The 25,105-nt window shown below is 45.6% G+C and overlaps 1 protein-coding gene across 2 annotated transcripts in view; it reads left to right on the top strand.

Moving 5' to 3' along the window:
• SLCO2A1 (solute carrier organic anion transporter family member 2A1) overlaps window positions 1–25,105 on the top strand; it is a 730,981-nt gene that overhangs the window by 663,960 nt on the left and 41,916 nt on the right. For both annotated transcript variants that reach the window (XR_013602305.1, XM_078665791.1), the window contains exons 11-12: window positions 3,355–3,518; window positions 8,448–8,512. Coding sequence is in view for 1 of the 2 variants with exons in the window: in XM_078665791.1 (XP_078521917.1) it covers window positions 3,355–3,518; window positions 8,448–8,512 (229 nt within the window). In the remaining variant the exon portion in view is untranslated. The remainder of the gene's footprint in view (window positions 1–3,354; window positions 3,519–8,447; window positions 8,513–25,105) is intronic.

Below are 25,105 nucleotides of genomic sequence, written 5' to 3'. Positions count from 1 at the left end.
GATTATTTGGACTTCATAAGTTATTTATTTATGAAGTGGAGTTGAATTGAATTGTTGGGTTGTTTTGTACATATGCCCACACGCCCTTTTTAGGTCTCGCCTGTCGATGCGCATGCGCATCGAGCTTGCGAGCCTATTGCGGCGTAAACAACTTTTAACTAAGCAGCAAGGAATCGTGGCGATTCCTTGCAGTGCCCGTGACTTTTAAGCTCAATGCGCATGTGCATTGAGCTTAAAAGCGCGTGCACAGCCGCCCGCATTCCTCCGACACCTTTTGAAGTGAAGCTTAGCTTCACTTCAAAGGCCCGGCTTCTTAACACCCACATGCCGCTCTCCCCGCTCCGCCCCCTCCCCTGCCCGCCTTGTGCATTTCTTTCTCGGCCTTTAGTCGTCACTCTCCCTCAGAGCCTCCTCTCCACCCCCTCCCCTGCTGCTCTTTCACGCCCCCTCCCCTGCTGCTCTTTCACGCCCCCTCCCCTGCTGCTCTTTCACGCCCTCTCCCCTGCTGCTCTTTCACATCATTTTGAGCGCAAGTGAAAATAGGGCTGGAAATTTTGTTGCAGGGCTCATTTTCATTGCTCATCATTGCGCACCTTTTTATTAGCTCAGCAACGAGCCCCACAGTTTCTTTTCAGCATTCAAGGACTCTGGCATGGGAAGCCTCAAGAACAGCGTGCGATGGCAACTCCTCCCGGTCTGGCCTTTGCACCCTATTGTGGAATTTGCGTCCCACCGAAGCCCGCCTCACCGGCTCTTCCAGCAGGCTGCTTCATGTAAAATCCCCCCCTTGCTCTACTTGTAATCACTTGACTGTAAGGGACGTCTGCAAATAGCAGTACACAACACAGTAAAACCAACATGCAGGGATTGGCAATTTAATTAAACTCACAATCTCGGATGTGCAGCTTGGGGCACTGCATGGTCTTTTGTTATGAGAAGCCTCGAGAACAGAACGCGGTAGCCCTTTCACCCAATCTGGGCATCGCAGCTTAGTCATGGAATTTGCGACCTGCTGAAGTTCCACCCAACGGCTCCTCATGCTGGCTGCTTCACAGGAACAAGCCTCTGCTCTATTTACAATCACTTGTTTATTTACATGACTGCCACGGGAAAATAAAGACGCCGATCAAAGGGGGTGAATAGAGAGGACCCTATTCCATTTACTGCTTGTTCTGAACGCCAGTTTCACTTTCGCGGTTGCGTCACTTTCACGGCCGCGCAGCCAATGCTTGTTTTTGTGAGCTTGGGAACTGAAGACACTGATTGCTTGATATTTTGATTTTATTTGTATTATGTTATTTATAGTATGTGCCTTTCCTTCCAGCTATCCGCTGCAGAAAGCCTGCATTCTTCCTTGTTTTAGCATTCTCCATTGTGTATCTCTCCTCTCGTGCTGCTGCTTGTTCCCGTGTGCGCCTCCCCACCCCATTCCATGTTGCACTTGCCCGTATACTTCTCCATGTTGCTTCCACCCTCCCCTGTCGTTCTGTGCCCCCCTGCCCTCCCGTGTGTTGCTTCCTTGTGTCACCCTCCACTTGTTGAATCCATGTCCCCCGCCTTCCCTGTGCTACTTGCGTGCCCGTCTGCCCTGCCCATGTTGCTTCAGTGACCACACCAGCCCCCATATTGAGTCTGATTCCCCTGTTGCTTCACCCCATTACTTCTGCTCCTGTTGCTTCCTCTCCATTTACACCCAATTAAAAAAAGTGTTTTGTTTTTAGTTATTGATTTGAATTTCTACAGTAACTAAAAAAAAAATATTTTTGTAGAGAGGATGCAGACTGCTATGTAAAAGTTTTTTGTTTTACTTCAGCCATGCTGCACAGCTTCAATGATGCTGCACAGTGTGGTATTCAACCATTGCCAAAGCCAATAAGTCACAACGATGATACCTATTGACTTTGCCAGTGTTTGTTGCAGTTGCCTTTATACAATGTTTAGGTTACAGTGTAGCATTGTAACTTTGAACAAGGAGTGCTTGGTTAGGTTGTGATTTAACCTCGTCGCATTCAAAACACAATACTCCCAATAAAATTTGTGCGCTTTTAGTTAAAAGCATGAAAATGTAACCAGCCATAAAAGAGAAGGCTCCGAGATAGGTTAGCGAAATATCACAGGAACATCAAAAGTGCTGAGGGGGCCAACAAGCATATACATGCTCTACAGCACCCACCCAACGACCAGGAAAGCACTTTTTATACTTTAATTTTTAATATGCTGGTCCTTAGTACACAAGTGGCATACAATAGTTTACTTGCACCTGCATCCTTCAGACTACAACTCCCTTTCAGGACTAGTTACATTTGCGTCTCTAACTGGATCTGCCCTTAACAGTACCAGTGTATACTTTCTGTCCATCTGTGGATTCCTTTGGCGTTTTACACCCCAGCACACTGCCCTCCAAGAAGCCTCGCTCCTCAATGAAGGGCTGAATGCCAGGGGTTGTGGCAGTGGCGGCTGGTGGATTTTGGAAGTTGTTTTGCTGGGCATACAGTAGCAAACGCCTCAGAGTTCAAAAGCACTCCATAGCACCCAGCTTCAGGCTTTGCCAACCCCTGGGCCGTGTACCTTCACAGGCTTTCAAATCATCCGTGAGCACATACCCTTAAACACGAGCTCAGGCATGCAAGCTAACATACACAGACACAGTCGCAGGCACGCACCCACACAGAGACAGTCATACAGACATACTCGTGCACTCCCCAGCACACAGATAAATACACACGGGCTGTTAAACACAATACGCATTAGCATAGCCAATAGGTCTCGCCTTTGGGACCTTATAAGTGTTTAACCATGCAACAGTTAATGTTGTTGCACCAAGGATATTGTGCTGCATAGCTAAATACTTATAAGATCCCAAAAGCGAGACCTATTGGCTATGCCAATGCAACGCCACTCAGCCACGCAACGCCACTCAGCCACGCAACGCCACTCAGCCACGCAACGCCACACACACACGCAACGCCACTCAGCCACGCAACGCCACTCACACACGCAACGCCACTCACACACGCAACGCCACTCACACACGCAACGCCACTCATCCACGCAACGCCACTCATCCATTTGCAAAACGAAAAATGTCAAACTCTTCTATTGCGAGACCTATTGCATTTTCAATGCTTGTTCTGAGGTTTGCTTTGTTACAGCTGCCAAAAGGGAGCAACAGTAATTCCCATATAAACTGCTTCTTGGTGGACTGGACCGTGGGCCCGCCAGGCCAGTTACTCAGAATGCGCCATCCCCATTGCATAAACTCCAGGGCCCACGAGCAGTTCAACAGTTTCCAGTATGTCAGGAGATTTGCTTCATTTTGCTAACTACGCTGCTTTCACTGCTATTTGCCCCCAGGTCTATACAAATTGCTCCTGTATCAGATCGGATCAGAACACAGCCCGGACAGGATCCTGCCTCGTCAGCTGCTCCCACCAGCTCCTGCCTGTGATCTTCCTCATTTCCTTTGCTGGAATGATTGCCTGCCTTTCGCACAACCCATTGTACATGATGGTCCTACGGTGAGACAGGTGCCCTGTGCAGAGGACAACAGCCCTAGCTCTGGCTACCGCCCAGCTTTCTCCCACTCTTTTCTCCCTTAAAATCTCTACTTTCTTTGAACCTATTCTCTTTTTACACACAATATTCAATGAGTTCCAGTGCTTAATTTGAGTTTGTGGTTTCCGGTGCTGAGCACCGGCACTTAATCATCAACACTGGTGCTTTTAAGGAGCACCAGTTAAGGACACTTTCATTTATGGGAGATTAAATGACTTGCCTAGAATCACAGGATGTTGAGTTGAGGCCGAGAATCCAACCTGATTCCCCAGCTCTTAAGTCGTCAGCTCTGGCATTATGCCACATCATCTCCCCACTTTCCTGGTTAGTAGTTGGTTCTGTTTTAAGTGGCGCTAACAGGAGAAATGGGCTGGTGCAAGCTACCTCATGACAGGGAGCCCCAGCACTTATTTGTTTTTACAAATTAACCACTGAATTAATTCCCCCACCTTATCCTCCTTTCTCTACTGCGTCCCATGGTCATCAATCACCAAAATGCCAGGGCTGGAGCTAGTAACATCACATACCCACCCTTTGACCCAGTGACATCACATTATATTAACGTTGACATTGAATCCTAACAGAAAGTGATGTCACATGACCTTGATCCCAATAATTGACCCTGATAAAGTTAGGAGCTTCTTAAGCATGCAATGATGTATGAACACACTAGTTACCAACATATATAAATGTCTATTTTATATACTGCTAGATTTTAAATATGATGCTGACATGATAGGTGCATTACACATTTGTTTTTTATTGCATGAAAAATTATGTGTTTGTTCGAAGAGGGCAATACAGTGCCACAAAAACTCAGAACATGTGAACCCAAATGAATTTTATGCTACACACTGATGCTTTAATGGTTCCACTAGAGTATTCCCTAATAATAAAATGCACTGATCAATTACAGGGAGACGCACGCAAAAGATCATTAAAAAAAATAGTGGTTTTGTTCACCTCTACTGAATCAAGTAGATCATATATTGATTGTAAGGATGTATGACATTACAATGCATACATTTACATCGCGGCACATTACATCGCGGCTTTTATAACGCAAGTCGTTACAACGACTTGCGTTGGAGGGCGCCGGACTTAGGAGTAGTATAATTTACTATTCCGACTCCAGTCTACATACAGTAGGGAAGGTGTTGGATAATAAATTATACTATTCGTTGTCCTAGAGCGCCATCCAGCACAAGTTGTTGTAACGACTTGCATTGTAAAAACCGCGATGTAATAGCATCGCGAGGTAAACCCCGCGTTGTAAACGATGTTTCCCTGATTGTAAACACTGTTACTGACTTGACTTATTCCTTATTATCGGTAATACATTTTGATTATGATTACCAGTAAGGCAGGCACATGCAAAGCACGGGTGTGCAGTTTTTATTCAAACTCATACTTTCCCGCCATTTCACAATAATGAATATAAACAATATTTTGAAAAAATATGGTTTCTCATATTTGTTTTAATTTGTAACGTAGTCGTGGGAGCGCATTGCACTGCTGAAGTTATTTGTTTTCCAGAACTAAAGTTGTTAATTTCCAAGGTCGCGATGCAAGCTGCAGAGAGTAGACGATGCTCATCAGGGCGCTGTGTACCTTCTGTCCTTGGCATTGCCCGTGCCACCACTGAGCCAAAAGGTTACAAAGGCAGTGCCAGGGGTCTCAAGAGTGAAGCCAGGGGCCACAGCCTCAATCCCTAAATGACGTCCATGGTTCACCCTTTCCATTCAGAAGCAGAGGACCCTAGTGGGAAACCAGAAGGATTCTGATAGGCTGATGCTTGGGAGAGGTCAGACAGTCACAAGAGGCATGAGACAGACTCCGCCTAGCCCTCATAGAGGTAAACATCCTTTACAACGCAACTTTTACCACGCAGTGCCTTTACGATGCAACTTTTACAACGCAAACCATTACAACGCATTGCCCTGGGGGGCGCTCTAGTATAGGGAATAGGTTTAATTTACTATCCAACACCTTCCCTACTATCCACGGGGACTGGAGTTGGAATAGTAAATTAAACTATTCACTATCCAGCGCCCCAAAGCACTATGCGTTGTAAAGGCATGCGTTGTAAAAACCGCGTTGTAAAGGCATGCGTGGTAAAAGCATGCGTTGTAATGTCATACATCCCCTCATAGATGTTGTTACTAGTTTTTCACTAACATCGCCCGCTATTGTTTCTCTATCACTTTCTCCTTCCTTTCCCTATTCGTTCCTTGTTCCTAGTGTCACCCCCGTTACTCAAGGGTTCTTTCAGTTACATTACCATTCCTGTACCTCTCTGACCCATTCTCTCTTGTTTAAATCTGTTCCTTTTCCACGTCTACCTTTCCCCTTCTGTGCTTCCTGACTGAACATATGCCTTTCTCTCTTCCTGTCTCCTTTACTCTTCTAATAATGCCACCCTCTTTCTCCCTCTCTTACATTTGTATAGTTTTGTGTATCTCCTTATGCTTCTTTCACCTACCCCATGTCTCCTGGCGTGCCATCTTCCCTGCCCGTTCAAGTTATAAAGGGATTCATCATTACTATGTGGACCTATGTGAGCTGAAGTGAGGGTACACTCTAGTCCCCTCAGGGCATTGGCCTCTCCATTAACTCATGTACCCAAGCTCCCCTCAAGGAGTAGGGCTCTCCATAGCAGGTGAGCCCTTATCATTATATTCACTCCAAATCATTAAGCAGTTTAAGCAAGTAGTGTAGGTCTTGGAGGAAGATGTTAAAGTGCTCAAGGAAAAATCAGGGCCTGCATTAGGGCAGTGTGACCAGTGCCACAGAACCAGACACCGACCTCGGGAGGTGCTGTGGTTTGAAATATCTCATAAGATTATAAGAATCTGCCACAGAGTTCCCTGTGTGTTCGAAACTTGTCAGGCAACAATAAAAATGTAAAGATAACTCTGGTAATTAAAGTTCCTACTGGAGAGAACGAGATTGGAGTGACGTCTAGTGGCAGTTTTGACTCATAATAAATTAGCGCAGTGGGCTGATATGTCTGCTGCAAAGAAGAGTACAAAAGGAGGTGGTGATGGACGGAGCATCTGAACCAATCAAACACTCACACCCAGTCAAAAGATCTGGGTTTGATCCATCACCGTTTTTTAGCCCACTCTGCCACCCCAGTTCAGACATGGCTATATGCAAATCAGTCTGACCCTGTGCCTCATGGGAACAGTCTAGCCCGAACTGCCAAGCCATGCCTTCCCTGAACCGGAAACAAGCTTCCGAGGACTGGTTTCTGGCATTCCAGCCGTCTTCAGCCCGGCTTGCTTGAATCCAGTGGCAAAGTGAGCAAGGGACTCACGTCTGAGCATACCCTGCCACACTTATGGCGGTCAAAGCGGTACAAAAGGGGGTGGTGAGTACAGTGCAGATCGCAGAATTATGTATTTTCTGTAGATAGGCCAGTGGGCTACTGTTTTGGTCAGAGAGATCCATTTTTTGTTAGTAAAGCCAACCACTGTATTCTTTTTTAAATCCTGCATTTGTGCTTCTCCAGATCAAGCACCCTAAAAATACACAGCCTACAAGTACAGATGATGTAACACTCCTATGCCCTGTAGCTCTCAGTGTCTTATGCAACATTTCTGATACACTGATTTACACACGAATGATTCATTGTATCGTTATAATGTGTGTGATGAAAAGTGCGCTCACGCCTTAAACTGGTATGAGTAGCACTAAAAAACAAATGGAATACCTGTGAATGAGGGCACCTCTGGAGGATGGTGGTGATGGAATCCATGTAGAAGGAGGTCATTGGGAGCGCTAACAAAGATTGTTGCGCCGGGTGTCACCAGCACTACAATTAGGCCTGGGAGAAATAAGGTAAAAAAAAATTGAAAAAAAAATTGGTAAAAAATTGCAATTCACTATCTACACATGGCCATTTTTAATCACCAGATTAGCTAAAAAATTGAAAAACGTTCACATAATCATGGAAAATTACACTGAGAGAAACCCTTATGAGCTACTTGGTGCTAAGTTTTTGTGAATTGAGAAATGGCATCAACAAAACTAAAACTAATATTCCAAACCTTTTCTCAGTACTTAGTGGAGCAGAGCACAAGTTCTACACGTTGTCATAAGGGGGGATCTTCTGCCTTATCCTAAAAGAGTTTGAGTTCAGTTCTGGGAAACCTGCCCATGGCTGAGCTCCAGTCATGCTTCATGGATATCGTCAGAAACAGACTCCGTTTCAAGGCCACGGGTGTCAACGGGCAGGATTTTCAATCCTGCAACCTGGAAAGACCCCACTCGCGATAGACTTCCAGGACAGGTTTTCAATTCTGTGACTGTGGTGAAAAGGCCATCGAGTTCTGAAATCGAAAATTGGAGATTTGGGATTGTTTATGGGTACCGAAGCTACTATCCTGGGCATTTTGAAGGTCCCGCAAGTATATGCCGATGCTTGTGTCAGAGTCCTATGATTGAACTACACTTATGCGTATTCTAGGCATCTTTTTTGTGTCATAATTTTTTATTGGAGTTCAAAGATAGGCAATTGAGTCTAACCTGAGCAGGATTTTATTTCTGGTGTTTGGTTGTGTAATAGTCCTGAGGCATGGTTACAAAGGGGTAGTTGAGGTACACACCTAGGCCTTGGTTACACAGTGCATCCAGCCCTGTATGTGTTAACCCTTACTTAGCTCACATGCAGGTGCCTGAACATCTCAAAGACACGTGTGGGTAATTGATTCTGGATGAGGTTCATTGTAGAAGGCTATGACCCTCAATCCAGACTGACCTCACACTGCTTAGTTGCACTGTTTATGCCATAATGAACCAAGCACTGGCCAAAATAGTTTGCGAAGACCTGGATTATTAGTACAATTTTATTCTGATCTAACCATTGTTTCACACATTTTACTTGACAGGGTGGTGAGTCAAGATGAGAAGTCATTTGCCATTGGAGTGCAGTTTTTACTAATGAGGGTTTTAGGTAAGTTATGGTGCGAAATATTTATTGTTTTCAACATAAAATGACTTATAACCTTCCCTGTCGCAATCATTTTGTTGAAATGAGCCATCCTCGTGTCTGGCCACGTGTGACCATGGGCTTTTGGAGTCACATGGGCATTGGGAGGATTCAACACTCCTGCAACATCAAAGGAAGGAGCGGCATTCCCTCCTTAAATGAGAAGCAGGTGGAAGTCAGTGCAACGATCTTCCTTCAAGAGAGGCATTTAGTGTAGTAGATCCCCGCATATCAGTAGCAGTTGATCAACATCAGGGATTAGAGTTCTGCCACCATGGTGACATGGTGCCACATCTTCACATGCACAACCACCTGTATGGCCATTTGATATTTCGGTTGCTGGGTCAGTGTTGTGTGCCCTCCTCACGGGGGAGGATTATCCCTCAACGTGGTGTCTGAAGCCCAAGTCCAATGGCCCAGTTGTGCTTAAGGTGGCCTTGCTGCACATCTGGGACAGTACCTTTGTGGTGGAGCGCAGCATGAAGGGATCAGGAACATATTACTTTCTTTGTTCAGACTTCCTGCACAGGTGCTGGAAGCTAGCATGTATTTCCCTAGTTGTAGCTGGCTTGCCATCCTAACTGCAGAATAAAGCGTACTCAATGACAGATTTGCTGATTTGCTGCTCTTTGCTTCTATTGTGTATCCAAAATGATATTTCTTCACGAAAAAGGTTAAAGTTCAAATTATATAAATGTAACGTATGTCTATGATGTAGGCTAAACGATTTGTGATACCTCCTGCTTTGAAAATGGTTTTATGTTGGTGGCAATATATGGCACATATTTTGACTATCGTATACTCTTGCAGTGATTTGTCATTCTTTCTAATGAGTAACAAAATTCTCCAATTTAGTGATCAGCGTGTCTAGTATGGTGAGAGCATAGGTCATCACCTGGGTACCACGAATCTCCATTGATTCTGAGTTTTTCAGGGATGATGAGTAAAGGCCAATTTAATTGATCTATTGCTTGTCACATGAGCCAATCTGTCATCTCATCTTTTATCATCTTCTAGCATTTGATTGAATCTTAGAAGCCGTGGCCTTAGTTATCTCTTTACAAATGCGTATATGGGTATTATAGTTGGATCATTTACTAGGTGATGGATGCCAGCATTGAATTACAAATACCATTCGGGATCAAGACCTCTTTAGAGACAGAGACTTCTGGTCAGGCATTCATGGATTCAAATAGCCTTGATCATACTGTGATTGTATACCCTTATTCTTCTTCAGAATTACCTTTCATCTAATATCAATGTGATCTTGGCAGATAATCTGTAAACTCCTTCTAGTACCACCACAGAAATGCTTCTGGTTTTTGGGGGGGCCGTTATTAAATCTACGTACACAAGCCTGTTTTTTAGTTTCTCTTTGCTTCCCGTGTGCACCCAGACATTGGTCCTGTCAAAGATGGTCTACATATTTATACAGTCCTAGCCAATATCCTAATGTGAATTGATATTGAACAATAAAGCATCAGCATGAGGGGCTGATCATTGAAATAGAGGTACAAGGGCCTTGTGGTCAATTGCCGCTCAGAAGATGTGTCCATAAAGTTAGATTTCTTGTCGTGCTTTTACGATTCTTTTCTTTTAATCTATGCTCCGAGTGAAGAGTTTCCATCTGAGACTCAGGAATTCGAATGAGTCTGGACACGTTTTCGGGCAATGTATCATCCTGAATCCTTAATAGAGGTTATGGTCTTGTCAGCTCTGTTATAAGTCGAAGTATACATTAATTGCCTTATAGCAGTTGTAGGAACCTTTTGACAGAACCAGGAGACAGACACGGTATCTATTCCTGAATACAAATGTTACATTACTATATCTTTCTTATGGAAAGCATACAAATAGTTCTCTGCAGTGTACCTCCATCATGGCGAGGGGTCAAGTATCTGAAAAAGGGCAGCCTCTTAAAGCCTCCAGAGATGTCTCCTATCACCAGCAGGAGCTTTCAAGCTGGCATCTTGTCCTTCTCGTGAGGGTGAACTGCCAAAATGACCCTGTAGCCCAACAAGCAGCAATTCAGAGATAAACCCTGCACAGGATACAGAACCCTTTCATCTAGGTGGAGGGGTGTAGCAAAGTTGGCATGGACCTTTAACCAAGTAATACAAATTAAACCCAGTTCCTCAAATCTCTCTTCAACTGCTTATCCCATTCAAACCATTCTTCTCAATTTACACATTTTAACCCGTTATATTACTACCAGAAACTATTCTCAAGAACATATCTCACCTTTGCTGTACATCATGTTGGCATCAGAAGGGCAACCATGTATACTTATGTCTGCGATAACACCTGCCTGCTTCTTTTTTTGTAATATAACCTTCATTTCTGTTCTAGCGTAATTCAGTATACTCTAAAAGTCAATATATTGTTACAATCAAAACATATCTTTATGCACTTCATGAAAGAAGATCAACACCCAGCTACAGCTCTATGTTCTGATAACACAGTACATCTTATCATCCCCAGAAGAGTCCTTCAATTGCTTTCCAGTGCTTGCAGCATGTTAGACCCTATATGCTCCCACATATGCCCTCCTAAATAGCATGGTTCTGTCTGCACCTAGCCGAAGAACTAGCAGGAGACAGGGTCTTGAATTTAGAGATTTGTCAAAAACAAATTGTAAAGGACAATACAAGAGGTAGAGAACAAGCAAGGAACGTGTAAGGACGGTGAAGAAAACTTAACAGCGTGACAGTGTATGGGGTGAATCTTGCTGCTTTGCATGGACAATGGGGTGCAGACAATGACTGGAAAAATGTCCTCCTATATTTCTAAGACAACCACATGGGTCAATAGGGTCATTAGCACAGAAGTCTTGAGGAGAATGATACACATTCATGGCACTTACTCATCTTGATTATTGCACACAGTGGGCCAAAGAGCTATAAATCTTGTCTAAAAGTGTCAGCAGATGTGGTTTTCAGATACAGGTCCCAAAAATGGATATTGTAATAATCCCTATCTCTCTAACTTCTGCAAGTTTTGCCAGTCATCCACATAAAGTAGCTGCCAAATGATTCAGCTGTTTTCACTTGATTCTAGGGGGACACCTTGCTCTAATAGTCACTCTCAGATGTCCCAGCAAATGTGGTGATGCTTGAGCTCCACTCTTCATAACTTTCTTGCCCAGTTTTGCATTTTCACCTCCTTGTAGAGATCATTAAGCTCTTTTTTGTATCATGCAGCCCACAGAATGATCTATTTGCGGTTGTCTTTACACAAAGTCACCACAGTTGTCCCATTCACTCTTCTTTCTTCAGTAATATCACCATTGGGTATGCATTCACATCCTCAAGTATAACTCGGATGTTTCTGGTTCTATGTATATGGCATTGCTCTTGGTCCTCCAGTTGAACAAGAGATGTGAGCACACAGGACTAAAGCTTAAAAGTCACTAAACAAAACTGCCCTCATTTGTTGCATTAAGTTTTCCATTATCCCCATCTTGTCTTCTGTGTCCCTAGTCTTTTCAGTCTCTGCAAGTCTCTAGTCAAAGTCCTCTACCCTGGAGCGAGTGTTGGATCCATTATATCAAATTTGTTTCACAATAGTCATAAAAATGTATCTCCTTTGGTGACTGTAGAGAAGTCTTCCTCTTCATGGCTCTCAAGAATGATGGGTGGTTGCTTTTAAAAGAAATGTTCCATGGAGTGGCATCCCATTACTGTTTTCCCGCTGTGACCCTCAGTCCAGTCTGCCATTCCTTCTAAGCCCTGTCCATGTTTATCGAGTTTAGATAGTTGTCCTTCTGTCCTCCTTGGTGTTCGGATTGTCTGTAGTGGCTGACTACCCCTTCACGATCAGCCTGAGAAGAGCTAGCAGCTGAAGACTATGTTGGGGCATCCAGCAATGGACCCGTCCTTCCGCACACGTGTCACTGGGTTTTTGTATGTGGGTGGACCTGCACACCTATGTAAGTAATGTTTATGAAAAGCTTAAACAATTCTAATGTGTTTTGTCGTTTCTGCGTGCTATCTCGCTCTCCTCGCACTTGGTGATAAACGTGTATTTTTCTTGCTATCCTGCTTATCACCTTTCACTGTGTTTTTATCACTGGTTGGGTTATCACCCGGTAATACGTTTCACATTATACATGATCTCATTTTGTTTCGCGTACACGCCACTTTGGGAGCACCTTTTTACGAGTGAAGTGCAAATCCCACAGCATGACATTTTGGGGCAGATTTACAATAACTCGCGCATTCCTGCATATCAGCAGGGATGCGCCAGTTATTGTGCGCCATGCCTCCGTCACCATGGGGCTAAAACGGCACAGATACGCCACAAATCCGGCCATAAAAGCGGCGCATTGCTGGAGTTGCGTCGCAAGCACGACGCAGCTCCAGCAATGCTCTGGGGGGCCCTATTGTTAGAATGCTGTGTCAATCCTTACACCTGCTTCAAGGAGGCGCAGGGTTTTGACGCAGCATGGGCCCAAAAGTGACTGAGTGAAATCTTGTAGATTTCACTCAGCCACTTTTAGGAGGCGTTCCTGCACCAGAACGCCCCCCCCCCGCGCAGGGTCGCCTCCTTCTGGCGCAGGGCTTTACAACGTGACGCATCTCCCAGATGCGTCACATTGTAAGTATCCCGCACCATGGCGCTAATTTTGCGTCACATAAGTGACGCAACTGCCGCGTAAAAGGGGCTTGTAAATCTGCCGCTTTGTATTTATAACTTCTGATATTTTCTTAATGCTTATGTTTTGTTGTATTCCACACGGAGGACTTCTAAAACATCGCCTCTTGAAATGAAATGAAAAATTGCATTTGTATAGCGCATAACTGCCCTGAGGCCTCGCAGCGCTTCTACTCTGTTGTTATGATGTACCCCTGAAGAAGGGCTGATTTAACCCGAAATGCATTGGGTTTTATTCTGTCATTTCTAGTTATATTTTTTGTTACATTGGTATTACGTGTTTTGGAAGATACTGTACTAGAATTCCAAAATTGGTATATGCTGATCTCCAGTACAAAATGGACTGACTTAAGTTGCTGTTATTTACATTTAATGATCAGAATTATGAGCAATACAAGTTTTTCGCTCTTCATTTGAGTTTGAGTTTGTTTAAAAATGTGTAGATAATTGAAACCTAAGGGACTCTGGCTGTGCCTCTCGCAGGTTTGGGTTTTCCCGGATCCTGATATTATTTGTGTCACTGGTTCTGCCACCTGCAGCTCCACTTACAATCTGGTACTGCACCTCTAGCCTTCTGCTGGAATTAGAGAGGAGAATTAATCTCAACGAGTGTTGTCACTGATCCCATGACATTCACTAGAAGGTCTCTCCACCACCACCAGTTCGACAGGAGATCACCAAAGTTGATATAAATAGGATCCTTGTCTCTCACAGGGGACTATCATATCTGCCATGTTTGTGGTGAACAAGTTCTGACATTTTGTCTTGGAGTCCTGCATCTCTGAGACCCTAGCGCATTCCTGCTGTTGTACAAATGTAATTGCAAACACAACAGTGATGGACAGAATGTGGATCAATGTCACACATTCACCCCAGTCCAAAGATCTGGGCCCAAATCCATCGTTTTTCCACTCCACACCACCCTGGGTTAGACAATGGCGATATGCAAATCAGCGCTGACCCTGTGCCCCATGGGAACAGTCCAGTCCGAACTACAAAAGCCATGTCCTTCCCAGAACGGAAACAAGCATCCGAGGACCGGCCCGGTTTCGAGGTAACACCTCTCATCAGCCCGGCTAGCTTGATTCCAGTGGTGTGGAGTGCCTGGGACTCACGTCTGAGCATCCCCAGTACACTTAGAGCGGTAATTGCAAACACAACAGTGATGGACAGAATGTGGATCAATGTCACACATTCACCCCAGTCCAAAGATCTGGGCCCAAATCCATCGTTTTTCCACTCCACACCACCCTGGGTTAGACAATGGCGATATGCAAATCAGCGCTGACCCTGTGCCCCATGGGAACAGTCCAGTCCGAACTACAAAAGCCATGTCCTTCCCAGAACGGAAACAAGCATCCGAGGACCGGCCCGGTTTCGAGGTAACACCTCTCATCAGCCCGGCTAGCTTGATTCCAGTGGTGTGGAGTGCCTGGGACTCACGTCTGAGCATCCCCAGTACACTTAGAGCGGTAATTGCAAACACAACAGTGATTGGAGTGCCTGGGACTCACGTCTGAGCATCCCCAGTACAAATGTGGCATAAATGTGGAACAAATAAATACATGTGAAGCAAATGTGGAATAAGCAAGGCTCTGACCTCGACTTCCAGGTGGCTTCAAAGTTGAAAAACCAATGAACACTCACAATCCTGAGGTTGGTGCTGCCATCCGCAAGCCCACTCAGCTCTCTTGTCTGCAGGGTTCAAACAGGGGAGTCTTATAAGTGGCAAGCTTTAGCTTTCCTCTTTCAATTGTGCCTGACCCATGGGTTTTTAAATTCAGTTACTTATTTTTGCCTCCAGGATCAAGAATGTCAACCAACAGTTAACACCTAGGCCTCGTGGAATTTCAATTATACAGAAGTAATCACTATATTTTTTATAATCTTTGATGGGGAATTACAGCTAATAATGCGATTACACCTACTCGCTTAATTAGCAGTACAGCACAGCTGTCTGGCTTGCTAACGACATCTTGAGGACATTCGGATAGATTCCCCGGGAATGCATTCCACCCATTGCTTGCCATTGGCTTTGTGGTTTGTAACTCAAATTTGCTTGCTTTCTATTTCCTAGCTCTATTTGTTTTAGAATGTCCATCTTGAGTGCGTCCCTACCATTGCCCCAACCCTATATACTGTATTCTTCCACCAGTACTGGATTTCTGTAAAAAGCCATTTAATCTTGTTCTTCTTCTCTTGTCATATTTGGTGTGCATTAAAAGACAGAGTTCAAATGTCAGTCTTTACCTTTCAGAGAGCTTGGGGTTTAATTATCCTTCTCTGACTTCAAAGTGAGAGGAATTATGTGACAATCATGCTTGCTAGTGGGGGGGTGCTTGAGGAAGGCTGTATGATGTTTTTTTTTCTTCTAGCATGCCACAAAATGTAAATGACTGTAAATAAACTGTGTCGATATTTCAGAATATATCAGACTTGGAAAAGCACAAATGAAGCACATTTTTGGGCAATTCTGAAGTGTGGTGAAAACAAATATTTGAACACGATCAAAAAAAATGAATACACTAGATGATGACATTTCCACACACCACTGGTGCAATGTACATTTTTATCAGTAAAACTGTAAGTCTGTGTAAATGTAATGGTCATTTCAATTGATGTCTGTAATGGCAGTGCGCTACCACACCATGCATACTCCATTTCTTCCCACTCAACTCCACTCTACTCTGCACCACTCCACTATACATTATTTCACTCTATGCCTCTCTACTGTACACCATTCTGCTCTATGCACTCTACCCAAACTACTCTACTATGCACCACTGCACTCTTAGCAACTGCACTCTACGCCACTCCACTCTGCACCACTCCACTCGGCAACACTGTACTCTAAGCCAACCACTCTATTAAACACCAGTGCACTTTATGGCCCAAACATACGAAATTTCCATTTTGCAATTCCTAAATAGCAAATCCGCAGCAATCGCTATCTGGGAATCACAAATTGAAATTTACGTTCATTGCAATTCCCTAACAGCGATTCCCTTGCAGTTGCATTCGCTATTGGGAAATTGCAATTTGGGAAATTGCTAACTTGCCATTTCCTAATAGTAAATCACACAACGTACACATATATAGACTCAATATGGATACTCTCCTACCCACATAACTGCTGCTATTGAAGGCATTGAAGGCAGCTGTGCATTCATCAGAATCATAGTTTCCTGTAAAGCACCCTCCGAGGTAGATACATCCCCTTTCATCACAGGTGAAGATGCAACAATTCATTCAATTCAGTTCCTGTAAATGTGGGTATGCTATGGGTACGAGTAATGGAAGTAGAGAAGATCCACCATTCAACCCTGAACTCCTTCATCGCAAAGAAATGATGGCAGTGAATTACCACCCCACAAAGATTGTGATTCTGCTGACCAGTAATGATGGCAGGTCTCCAAATTACTTCTGGCAGTTTGACAGAATCTGGGCTTTCCGCGGACGGAGTGAACGGATAATGCCAGTCAAATAGGAGACTTGATAAAGGTCCTTCCAGTGATTAAAATGAGGAGGCACATGTGGTGAAAAGCTTCAACTGCTTTAATAAAGAGCGACCTTGAAATGCTTGGTCATTATATAGAGGAACATCTCAAAAGAAACTCCCATTGTGATGGATGCATTATCTCTACACAAATGAGGACCGGCGCATAAAGACTCAGACTGACTAGCGGGGTGTACTCATTTTAAAATCGCCTTCCTCACTTCCTTAGGTGGGATACGAAGTGATTTACCTCTTGTGGGATCACATGAGAGGTTTTAAACTAGGAATGACTGCTAATTCTTCCAAAAAGTTGAGAAAAGCCCCGAAAAATTGTGAATATTGGACTCACCTTTAGAGATTAGGCGAATCACCTAAGCGATTCGTTAAGAGTGATAGATATTTTATTGTCTTGAGGAAGGTGGCTTCATCCTGCTTTGTGCCACCGAAATGTATCAACGCTTGTTATTAGTGGTTAAATTTGAGGAACGAGGTGTTGCATGTAGATAGTGAAACAATGCTAATACTCTGAATGATTCCGTCAATGACTGCCGTTACCAATCATTAATATATGTCTCATATTGTGTCTCTCTTTGATGTTTTTAATATTGTGTGTAATAACTATTTGGATTGTTTTTAATTGTTTTATTGTGATATTGTATACATATGTATGAGCACATTTTTAGCGAGCTAAGATTACATTTGGATTGCTTATAATTGATTTCTCTTCCCTTTCAAGACTAGTGGAGTGGAATTTTTGAGTGCCTCATGATGTGTGAGTTGAGAAATTGAATATAAGCTTCCCAAGAATAACTGAATCTTTAAGCCAGTTTGACAGAATGCCAGCAATTATCCAGCCAACTAGTATTCAGAGTTAGGATTTGTTTTACCCACATGGAATGGATGGTATATTAAAGCCCAGTTTTCCACCAATGGTAAACTTACTATCCTTTGCAGAATTAGGCTCAAACTGCCCAAACAAACCAGGGATGCCAACCCTAAGCTTAGTTATTTGTTTGCCTAACTATGATTTTTCACATTATCAAGGCCTGTTTCAGAAAGTGTAAATGATTTTCAACCGACATATATAATACTCATTATAGTTGCGAAAAAGGCAGTACGTGCCTGCTTTTATAAAAACAATAACACTCAGTTGCAGGTGATCCAGCGTTTTTGACAGTTTTCATATAAGTGAGTACTGTTTCCATTGTATTCCCAACGCTCATGACCCAGGCCTCTCCAACTATCAGCTATCACGTTTCCAAGTGTGAATTTGGCACCATGACATCACAAGTCCAATAACCAAAAATGCTTCAGTGTGTGAAGGTCTCGAAATCACATTCTCAAGTTCAGATCCCGACTGTCGTATCCTGGGCCCTAGGCCCACATGCCGGGACAAAGACCACACAGACACGATAGTATGTCACTGCAACTGGCCTTGAGCACGTGCACCCGGGCCTCTTTATTAGCCGGCTCAAGTCACTCGTGACGCCGGTAGTGGATGGGTGTGGGGTGCAGTGTGTCCACTCCCATAGGGGGAGTGGCTACTAGACCAGTGCATGTCGAGACACTAGAACGTGTCTCACAGGACACTACATTCCTTTCCAACTTTATTAAAGAACAAACAAAATGTTGGTCCACCCTGTGGGGACAAAACAATTAACTGAAACACTACAGGGTCCATCAGTCTTCTGGGACAGATGGCAGGAAGACGCCAGACGTAGGCTGATGACTGTGCCTGCAGCAGGACCTTCTCGGTTGGCGCTCGTAGTTTAACCTGACCGGTTCAGGACACGACCGCTGGCTTGAAGACGTCCACTGCATAGCGACAGTTCACTTGTGATGACATGTCTTGCACGACTTCCCTTTTGTTGACGTCGGTGACAGCCTGTGGTGAATCCAAACAGTTCTTTCACTGGGATACGTCATGAGCATGGACTGAGCTCCTAATGACAGTTCGTGGAGGTGTTGCCTGATCACTTGTCTCTGTGGACCCTTTTGGCTGTAACCGCTGAGCCGTCGGTGGGGAAAAGTATTGTTTCACTCTCCAGTCTGGAGATGCCCATTGCCGGGGTTGCTGCGGGACTGCAGGAAGGCTACAATGGGGCCACTTGTGTGCCGACTGGGGCAGCTGCAGGACCACCTAGGAGATGTTGCTTGGTCGCACGCACAACCCTCTAGGGTGGAGGTGTCTTGGCCAATGCTTGCTCTCGCTACCGTGGTTAAGGGGTGTGCCCGGTTCACAAGTAGACTCTGGTCTCTTCTCTTGGCTGGTGTGGCAACAGCGAGTGACTCCGGTCCATCGATACTCTGGGAGTGGTGTTTTACACATGAGGTGATGGCTGGCATGATGGCGGTTGCCAGCCATGTGGTGACTCTGGATGACAGGTGGTGGTGACGTGTTGGGAGAGTTGGATATCAGGAGGGACTTGGTAGCCCTGTGCCTCCGCCTTGTTGAGATTGAGCTTCAGTTTCGGTGTGACACGTAGTGTGTGGATCCTCTCTTGCCTGGCTTGGGATCACTGCCGACTCCGTCTTGAAGCGGTGTGAGGAAAGACACTTGATACCAAACTACACCCATGGCATCTGCAGTCAGGAGCAGGGATGCCATTTGACTTAGACTGCTGACACTCTCGGGTGGACGATCGCCTGGGGATGCGGTAGGATGATACACGGTTTGTGTTTGCTGTGACTTGTGTTCGGCTCTCCCGTGAGGCTGTATCCAGGGACGCCGGTTGACGCTCACCTGGGAAAACTTTGGGATGAAACTTGGTTTGCGCTCGCTGCGGCTTACTCTTGGTTCTCCCTTGAGGCTGTATCCGGGGACGCCGATTGATGCTCACCTGGAGACGCATTGGGATGACACCCAGTTTGCGCTTGCTGCGGCTTACTCTTGGTTCTCCCTTGAGCCTGTGTCCAGGGAAGCCGATTGACGCTCACCTGGGAAAGTGGTGGGATGAGACTCGGTTCTCACTTGTTGGCGCTTTCGTGTGGTTATCCTTAGTGCTGTCGTCAGGGATGTCGGTCCGCCTTGGTGTCTGTCTGGTGTCTTTGGAGGTGTTCTTGGGTTGTGTTGCTACGAGTCCTCGTGCTTCTCCTCTCTTTGTCTTTGACACACCTGCATCTGTGCTGCTTCTTCTAGGTGACATGGTTTCCACTCTTCTGCTTCTTCTCCGGGTGCAGTGACATACACCATGTTCTAACAAGGCCAACGGGCCTATTAACTTTAATGGTCTCCGGAGCATATGGGCGAATCTTCAGTCGCTCTTCTTGGTTGCATGGCAAGCAGCCACTCATCTTGGGTGTTCCTTCTTCAGGCAGTTTCTCAACGCTCTTACTCCGGGTGTTCCCTCTCCAGGGAATGACTTCCATGGGCAGTGGTGAGCTGTGGCGGCGGCTGGCCATGTGTGGTGTACGACTCTCCTCTTGTCTGCCTTGGGTCACTGATGACTCCTGCTCGAGGCAGTGTGAGGGAGGACACTGTGTGCGTTTGGCCCTGTTCAGGGCTCCGTTGCTGCTGTGGAGATGTAGAGGGTCTCCCTGCTGTCTTCTTTTCATTGGATATGTATCCTTCTCTCCTAGGCCTTAACCCGTGCTGACGCGCTTCTGGGTGCTTGTGGCGCACCTCTCGGACTTCTTCTTGGGCACCCTCTTCTGGCACCATGTGCCTGTTCTTCTTCCTTCAGTGGTGTTTCTCTATTAAGATGTCTCTTTCCCTGAGCACCTGCCTGTGCTGTTACCTTCACTGGGGCGTCTTCCTGCACCCTTCTGGCTTCATATCTCCTTAGGATTTGCTGCTCTCGTTTATTTGATGCAGGTCTGCGCTGGTGCAGCTTAGGGCTCCTTGGCGCTCTTGAGGGTGGCGTGACAGTCTTTCTCCTTCAGACGGGGAGCAGCCCGTTGGGGGCATGTGGTGCATGCAGCGGAATCGCTGCATGGATTGCTTGAGACCCTTGGTTACAGCCTAGCCGGGCGGTGTTCATTTAGAAGTTCTTGCTTCTCAGTGACTGTCTGCCAGACTTGATACCTATTCTGCAGGGTGTGGATGACTCTCAGCCTTTGTCATTGCAGGTCAGCCAGATGAGCATACCTACTGGTGTATTGCAGTGAGCACGGCGTAGCTCAGCAGAAGTTCGGTTGCACCAGCTTTTCTTGGTGGCAGATCTGTCAGTGTGGCACTGGGCACTTGCTTTCTGTCATTCCTGCTATGCGATTCATAGGGCACGTGTTTGTAGAATGAGTGATCCCTGGACGCGGTCACTTCAGGTGCTGGATGGCTACTTGGAGTGTAGGATGCTGTACTGCCCACTACCGTTCGGAATGTTGTGGCTACTTTCTGTGTTGTGGCAGTGTTGCTGAAACCGGAAGCTACGCTAGGCTGTATTCCTTTGCTGACTTGGAAGGAATATCTCTCTTTCCCTGGTTTTCTTCTGGAGCCTTCACCTGTCTATCTTTTGAGAAAAAGAAAAGGACATTAGCTGCCATCCCTTCGCCACAGATTGCAGGCTCCAACCGTCAGCCCTCTAGTTGCTGCAGGCCTGTCCACGTTAAGCAGTAAGTATTCAAGCGCGATACTGCAAATGACCATTAGATGGCACTGCTGCTCCTTTCTTTGTGGTCGGCGGCCTTACATTCGTGTAAGTTCGTGTTCTTTTGATTCAGCCCGTTTTCCTATCTCCCGTTGCTCTCTCCGAGCTTCTGACTCGTGGACGGGGGCATGGGCGTCCGCAGGGGGGGCAAGGGGGGGCACTTGCCCCCCCCTGGAACACCGGTCCGTCACTATTGACAGCCCCCACAGTGGTGTTTGTCTGCAGGGCCGTCAATTTTAAAAGCGTGAGAAAGCGCTTGCAGTGACGGTCCTGCTTGATGAGCGGGAAAACTGCTGCTGATGGGCAAGAGAGAAGGTCCGGGCCTGGCTGCTCCCACAGCTTGAAGCAGAGGCGCACCTAGAGTCGAATTTCGGGGGGGGGGCACATTTTTCAAGCTAAGGAAGAGTGGAGCTGCAGCCAGGGGCCCTAGGAAGCCAGCACCGAATTACACAATTCGCCCAGAGATGCAATGGGTGTGTCTGCCTGTTTTTTGCGAGATCAATTGAAAAGTCCTTCTGTGCACTCGTGATTTTTTCGTACTCAAGCTATATTCCTTTCTTTTGTTGGTTCTACTACATCCTGGTACCTACTCTTTAGGTGCCCTTTCATATACCATATCGTGTGTGGTAGAGACACTTCTGTTCCGATGGATGTGTGCACTTTTCAGCGAACATTAAAGTTTCATCAATTTCTTTTCCATGGTAATAATCAGTTTTAACTCTTTTTCAGTTGTCAACAAAATATTTTAATTCATATTTTGATTTCCATTGTTAACTGTTATACGTTTTTTAATATATCCATTATTTCTAAAATAAAATAATGGATATATTAAAAAACAGTTAACAATGGACACCAAAATATGAATTAAAATATTTTGTTGACAACTGAAAAAGAGTTAAAACTGAACAGAAGTGTCTGCACCACACACGATATGCCTGTTTTTTGCACCATAAGCACTAGTATTACAGAAGGGTCTGCATATCAAATGGATTAAAGAGTTTACGCCTTGAGCTCCAAAGGGACAGTCCCTCATGTTCATTGCAGCATCGAGTGTAGCCCCTGGACCACTGTCTGTACTCACTGTCGCCTGCCATGATTCACGAAGGGAAAGCTGTCCCACAGGGACAACTTTTCTTTTCTGAATCATGTACCAACTGCAGCTCAGTGTTGGTATCAGATCAACGGTTTGCGACTGCCATTGCGTTTGAAAACCATTGATATATGTCAATGTAAATTGCAATTTGAAGATAGCACCCTTTCCACTGCCCCTCCAAATTCCAATATGAAGTAAGATGCAGAACCCCTTTTGTCAATCATGAAAGTTATACACAACTCTAAAAAGGGGTTTTGCAGTAGCAACCACTGTGATGCTGCAAATTGTAAGCTTTATGACCACAACATCCTTTTGTATTTGAGGGCCCTAGTTATTTAGATAAAGCAGGAAGTGCAGTGAAAGGAATGACGTTACAAATGAGTAGTGCCTTTAATGCTCTGGAAATGCTAGGATCTCCAATCTACCTCTCTCTCTCTCTACCTCTCTCTCTCTACCTCTCTCTCTACCTCTCTACCTCTCTCTCTCTACGTCTCTCTCTCTATGTCTCTCTTTACCTCTACCTCTCTCTCTACACCTCTCTCTACAGCTCTCTACCTCTCGCTATCTCTCTCTCTCTACCTCTGTCTCTCTACCTCTCTCTCTCTACCTCTCCCTCTCTATCTCTCTCTCTCTCTCTCTCTCTCTCTACCTCTCTCTCTCTCTACCTCTCTCTCTCCACCTCTCGCTCTACCACTACCTCTCTACCTCCACCTCTCTCTCTATCTCTCTCTCTCTCTACCTCTCTCTCTACGTCTCTCTCTCTATGTCTCTCTTTACCTCTACCTCTACCTACCTCTCTACACCTCTCTCTACACCTCTCTACCTCTCGCTATCTCTCTCTCTCTCTCTCTCTACACCTCTGTCTCTCTCTGCCTCTCTCTCTACCTCTACCTCTATCTCTACCTCTCTCTACCTCTCTATCTCTACCTCTCCCTCTCTATCTCTCTCTCTCTACCTCTCTCTCTACCTCTCTCTCTCTACCTCTCTCTCTCTCTACCTCTCTACCACTACCTCTTTCTCTCTACCTCTCTCTCTCTACCTCTCTCTCTCTACCTCTCTCTCTCTACCTCTCTCTCCCTCTCTCTCTCTACCTCTCTACCTCTACCTCTCTCTCTCTCCACCTCTCTCTCTCTACCTCTCTCTCAACCTCTCTCTCTACCTCTACCTCTCTCTCTCTACCTCTCTTTCCCTACCTCTCTCTCTCCCTACCTCTACCTATCTCTCCCTACCTCTACCTCTCTCTCTCTACTTCTCTCTACCTCTCTCTCTCTCTCGACCTCTACCTCTCGCTCTCTACCTCTCTCTCTCTCTACTGCTCTCTCTACCTCTACCTCTCTCTTTACCTCTCTCTACCTCTCCCTCTCTCTACCTCTCTCTCTCTACCTCTCTACCTCTACCTCTCTCTCTACCTCTCTCTCTCTAACTCTCTCTCTACCTCTCTCTCTCTCCCTACCTCTCTCTCTACCTCTCTCTCTACCTCTCTCTCTACCGCTCTCTCTACCGCTCTCTCTCACCCTCTCTACCTCTCTACCCCTCTCTACTTCTCTCTCTACCTCTCTATCTTCCTCTCCCTCTTCCTCTCCCTCTTTACCTCTCTCTCTCTCTCTACCTCTCTCTCTACCTCTCTCTCTCTCCCTCTCCCTCTACCTCTCTCCCTCTCTCCCTATACCTCTCTCTCTTCTCCCTACCTCTACCTCTACCTCTCTCTCTCTACCTCTATTACTCTACCTCTCTCTCTCTCTCTCTACCTCTCTCTCTCTACCACTCTCTCTCTCTCGCTCTACCTGTACGTCTCTCTCTACCTCTCTCTCTCTCTCTCTCTCTCTCTACTGCTCTCTCTCTCTACCTCTCTCTCTACCTCTCTCTCTCTCTACCCCTCTTTCTCTCTCTACCTCTCTACCTCTATCTCTCTCTCTACCTCTCTCTCCCTACCTCTACCTCTCTCTACCTCTCTCTACCTCTCACTCTACCCCACTCTACGCCTCTCTACCCCTCTTCACCTCTCTCTACCTCTCTCTACCTCTTTATCTCTTTACCTCTCTCACCCTCTCTACCTCTCCCACTCTCTCTCTACCTCTACCTCTCTCTCTCTACCTCTCTCTCTCTCTCTCTCTCTCTCTCTCTCTCTCCCTCTCCCTCTATCTCTATACCTCTCTCTCTACCTTTACACCTCTACCTCTCTCTCTACCTCTCTCTCTCTCCTTACCTCTACCTCTACCTCTTTCTACCTCTTTCTACCTCTCTACCTCTCTCTACCTCTCTCTCTCTCTACCTCTCTCTCTGTACCTCTCTCTCTACTTCTCTCTACCTCTGTCTCTCTACCTCTCTACACCTCTCTCTCTCTACCTCTCTACACCTGTCTACCTCTCAACCAGTTGAATTCCGGGAAGCCCAAACCATCAGTATTTCAAATCTGCGCATGAAACGTGGGTAGGATGAGCTGTGCAGCTCAGAAAGGGGTGTTCTTTTTACATCATTTGTATTTAATAGAATTGGGAAGCAGGAGAGCAGTCTCACAGTTGAGATAGGGATTAACATACACTGGTGATAGCTTTTGATCTGGCTTTAAAACCATTCAAAGATGGCTGCAGCATCTACGTGGGATGTGGTGGACTAAGTGGCAGCCGGAGCCATATAGCACTGCTTGTCATTTAAAAAAAAAAAACAGCATTGACATAGCCGATAGGTCTCCCCTTTGGGACCATATAAGTGTTTAGTTGTCTAGTACA

Source organism: Lissotriton helveticus, chromosome 11 (assembly GCF_964261635.1).
Source record: "Lissotriton helveticus chromosome 11, aLisHel1.1, whole genome shotgun sequence".
Lineage (NCBI taxonomy): Eukaryota > Metazoa > Chordata > Amphibia > Caudata > Salamandridae > Lissotriton > Lissotriton helveticus.
The sequence above is the reverse complement of the archived record's forward strand: the minus strand, read 5'-3'. Positions and strand labels throughout refer to the sequence as shown.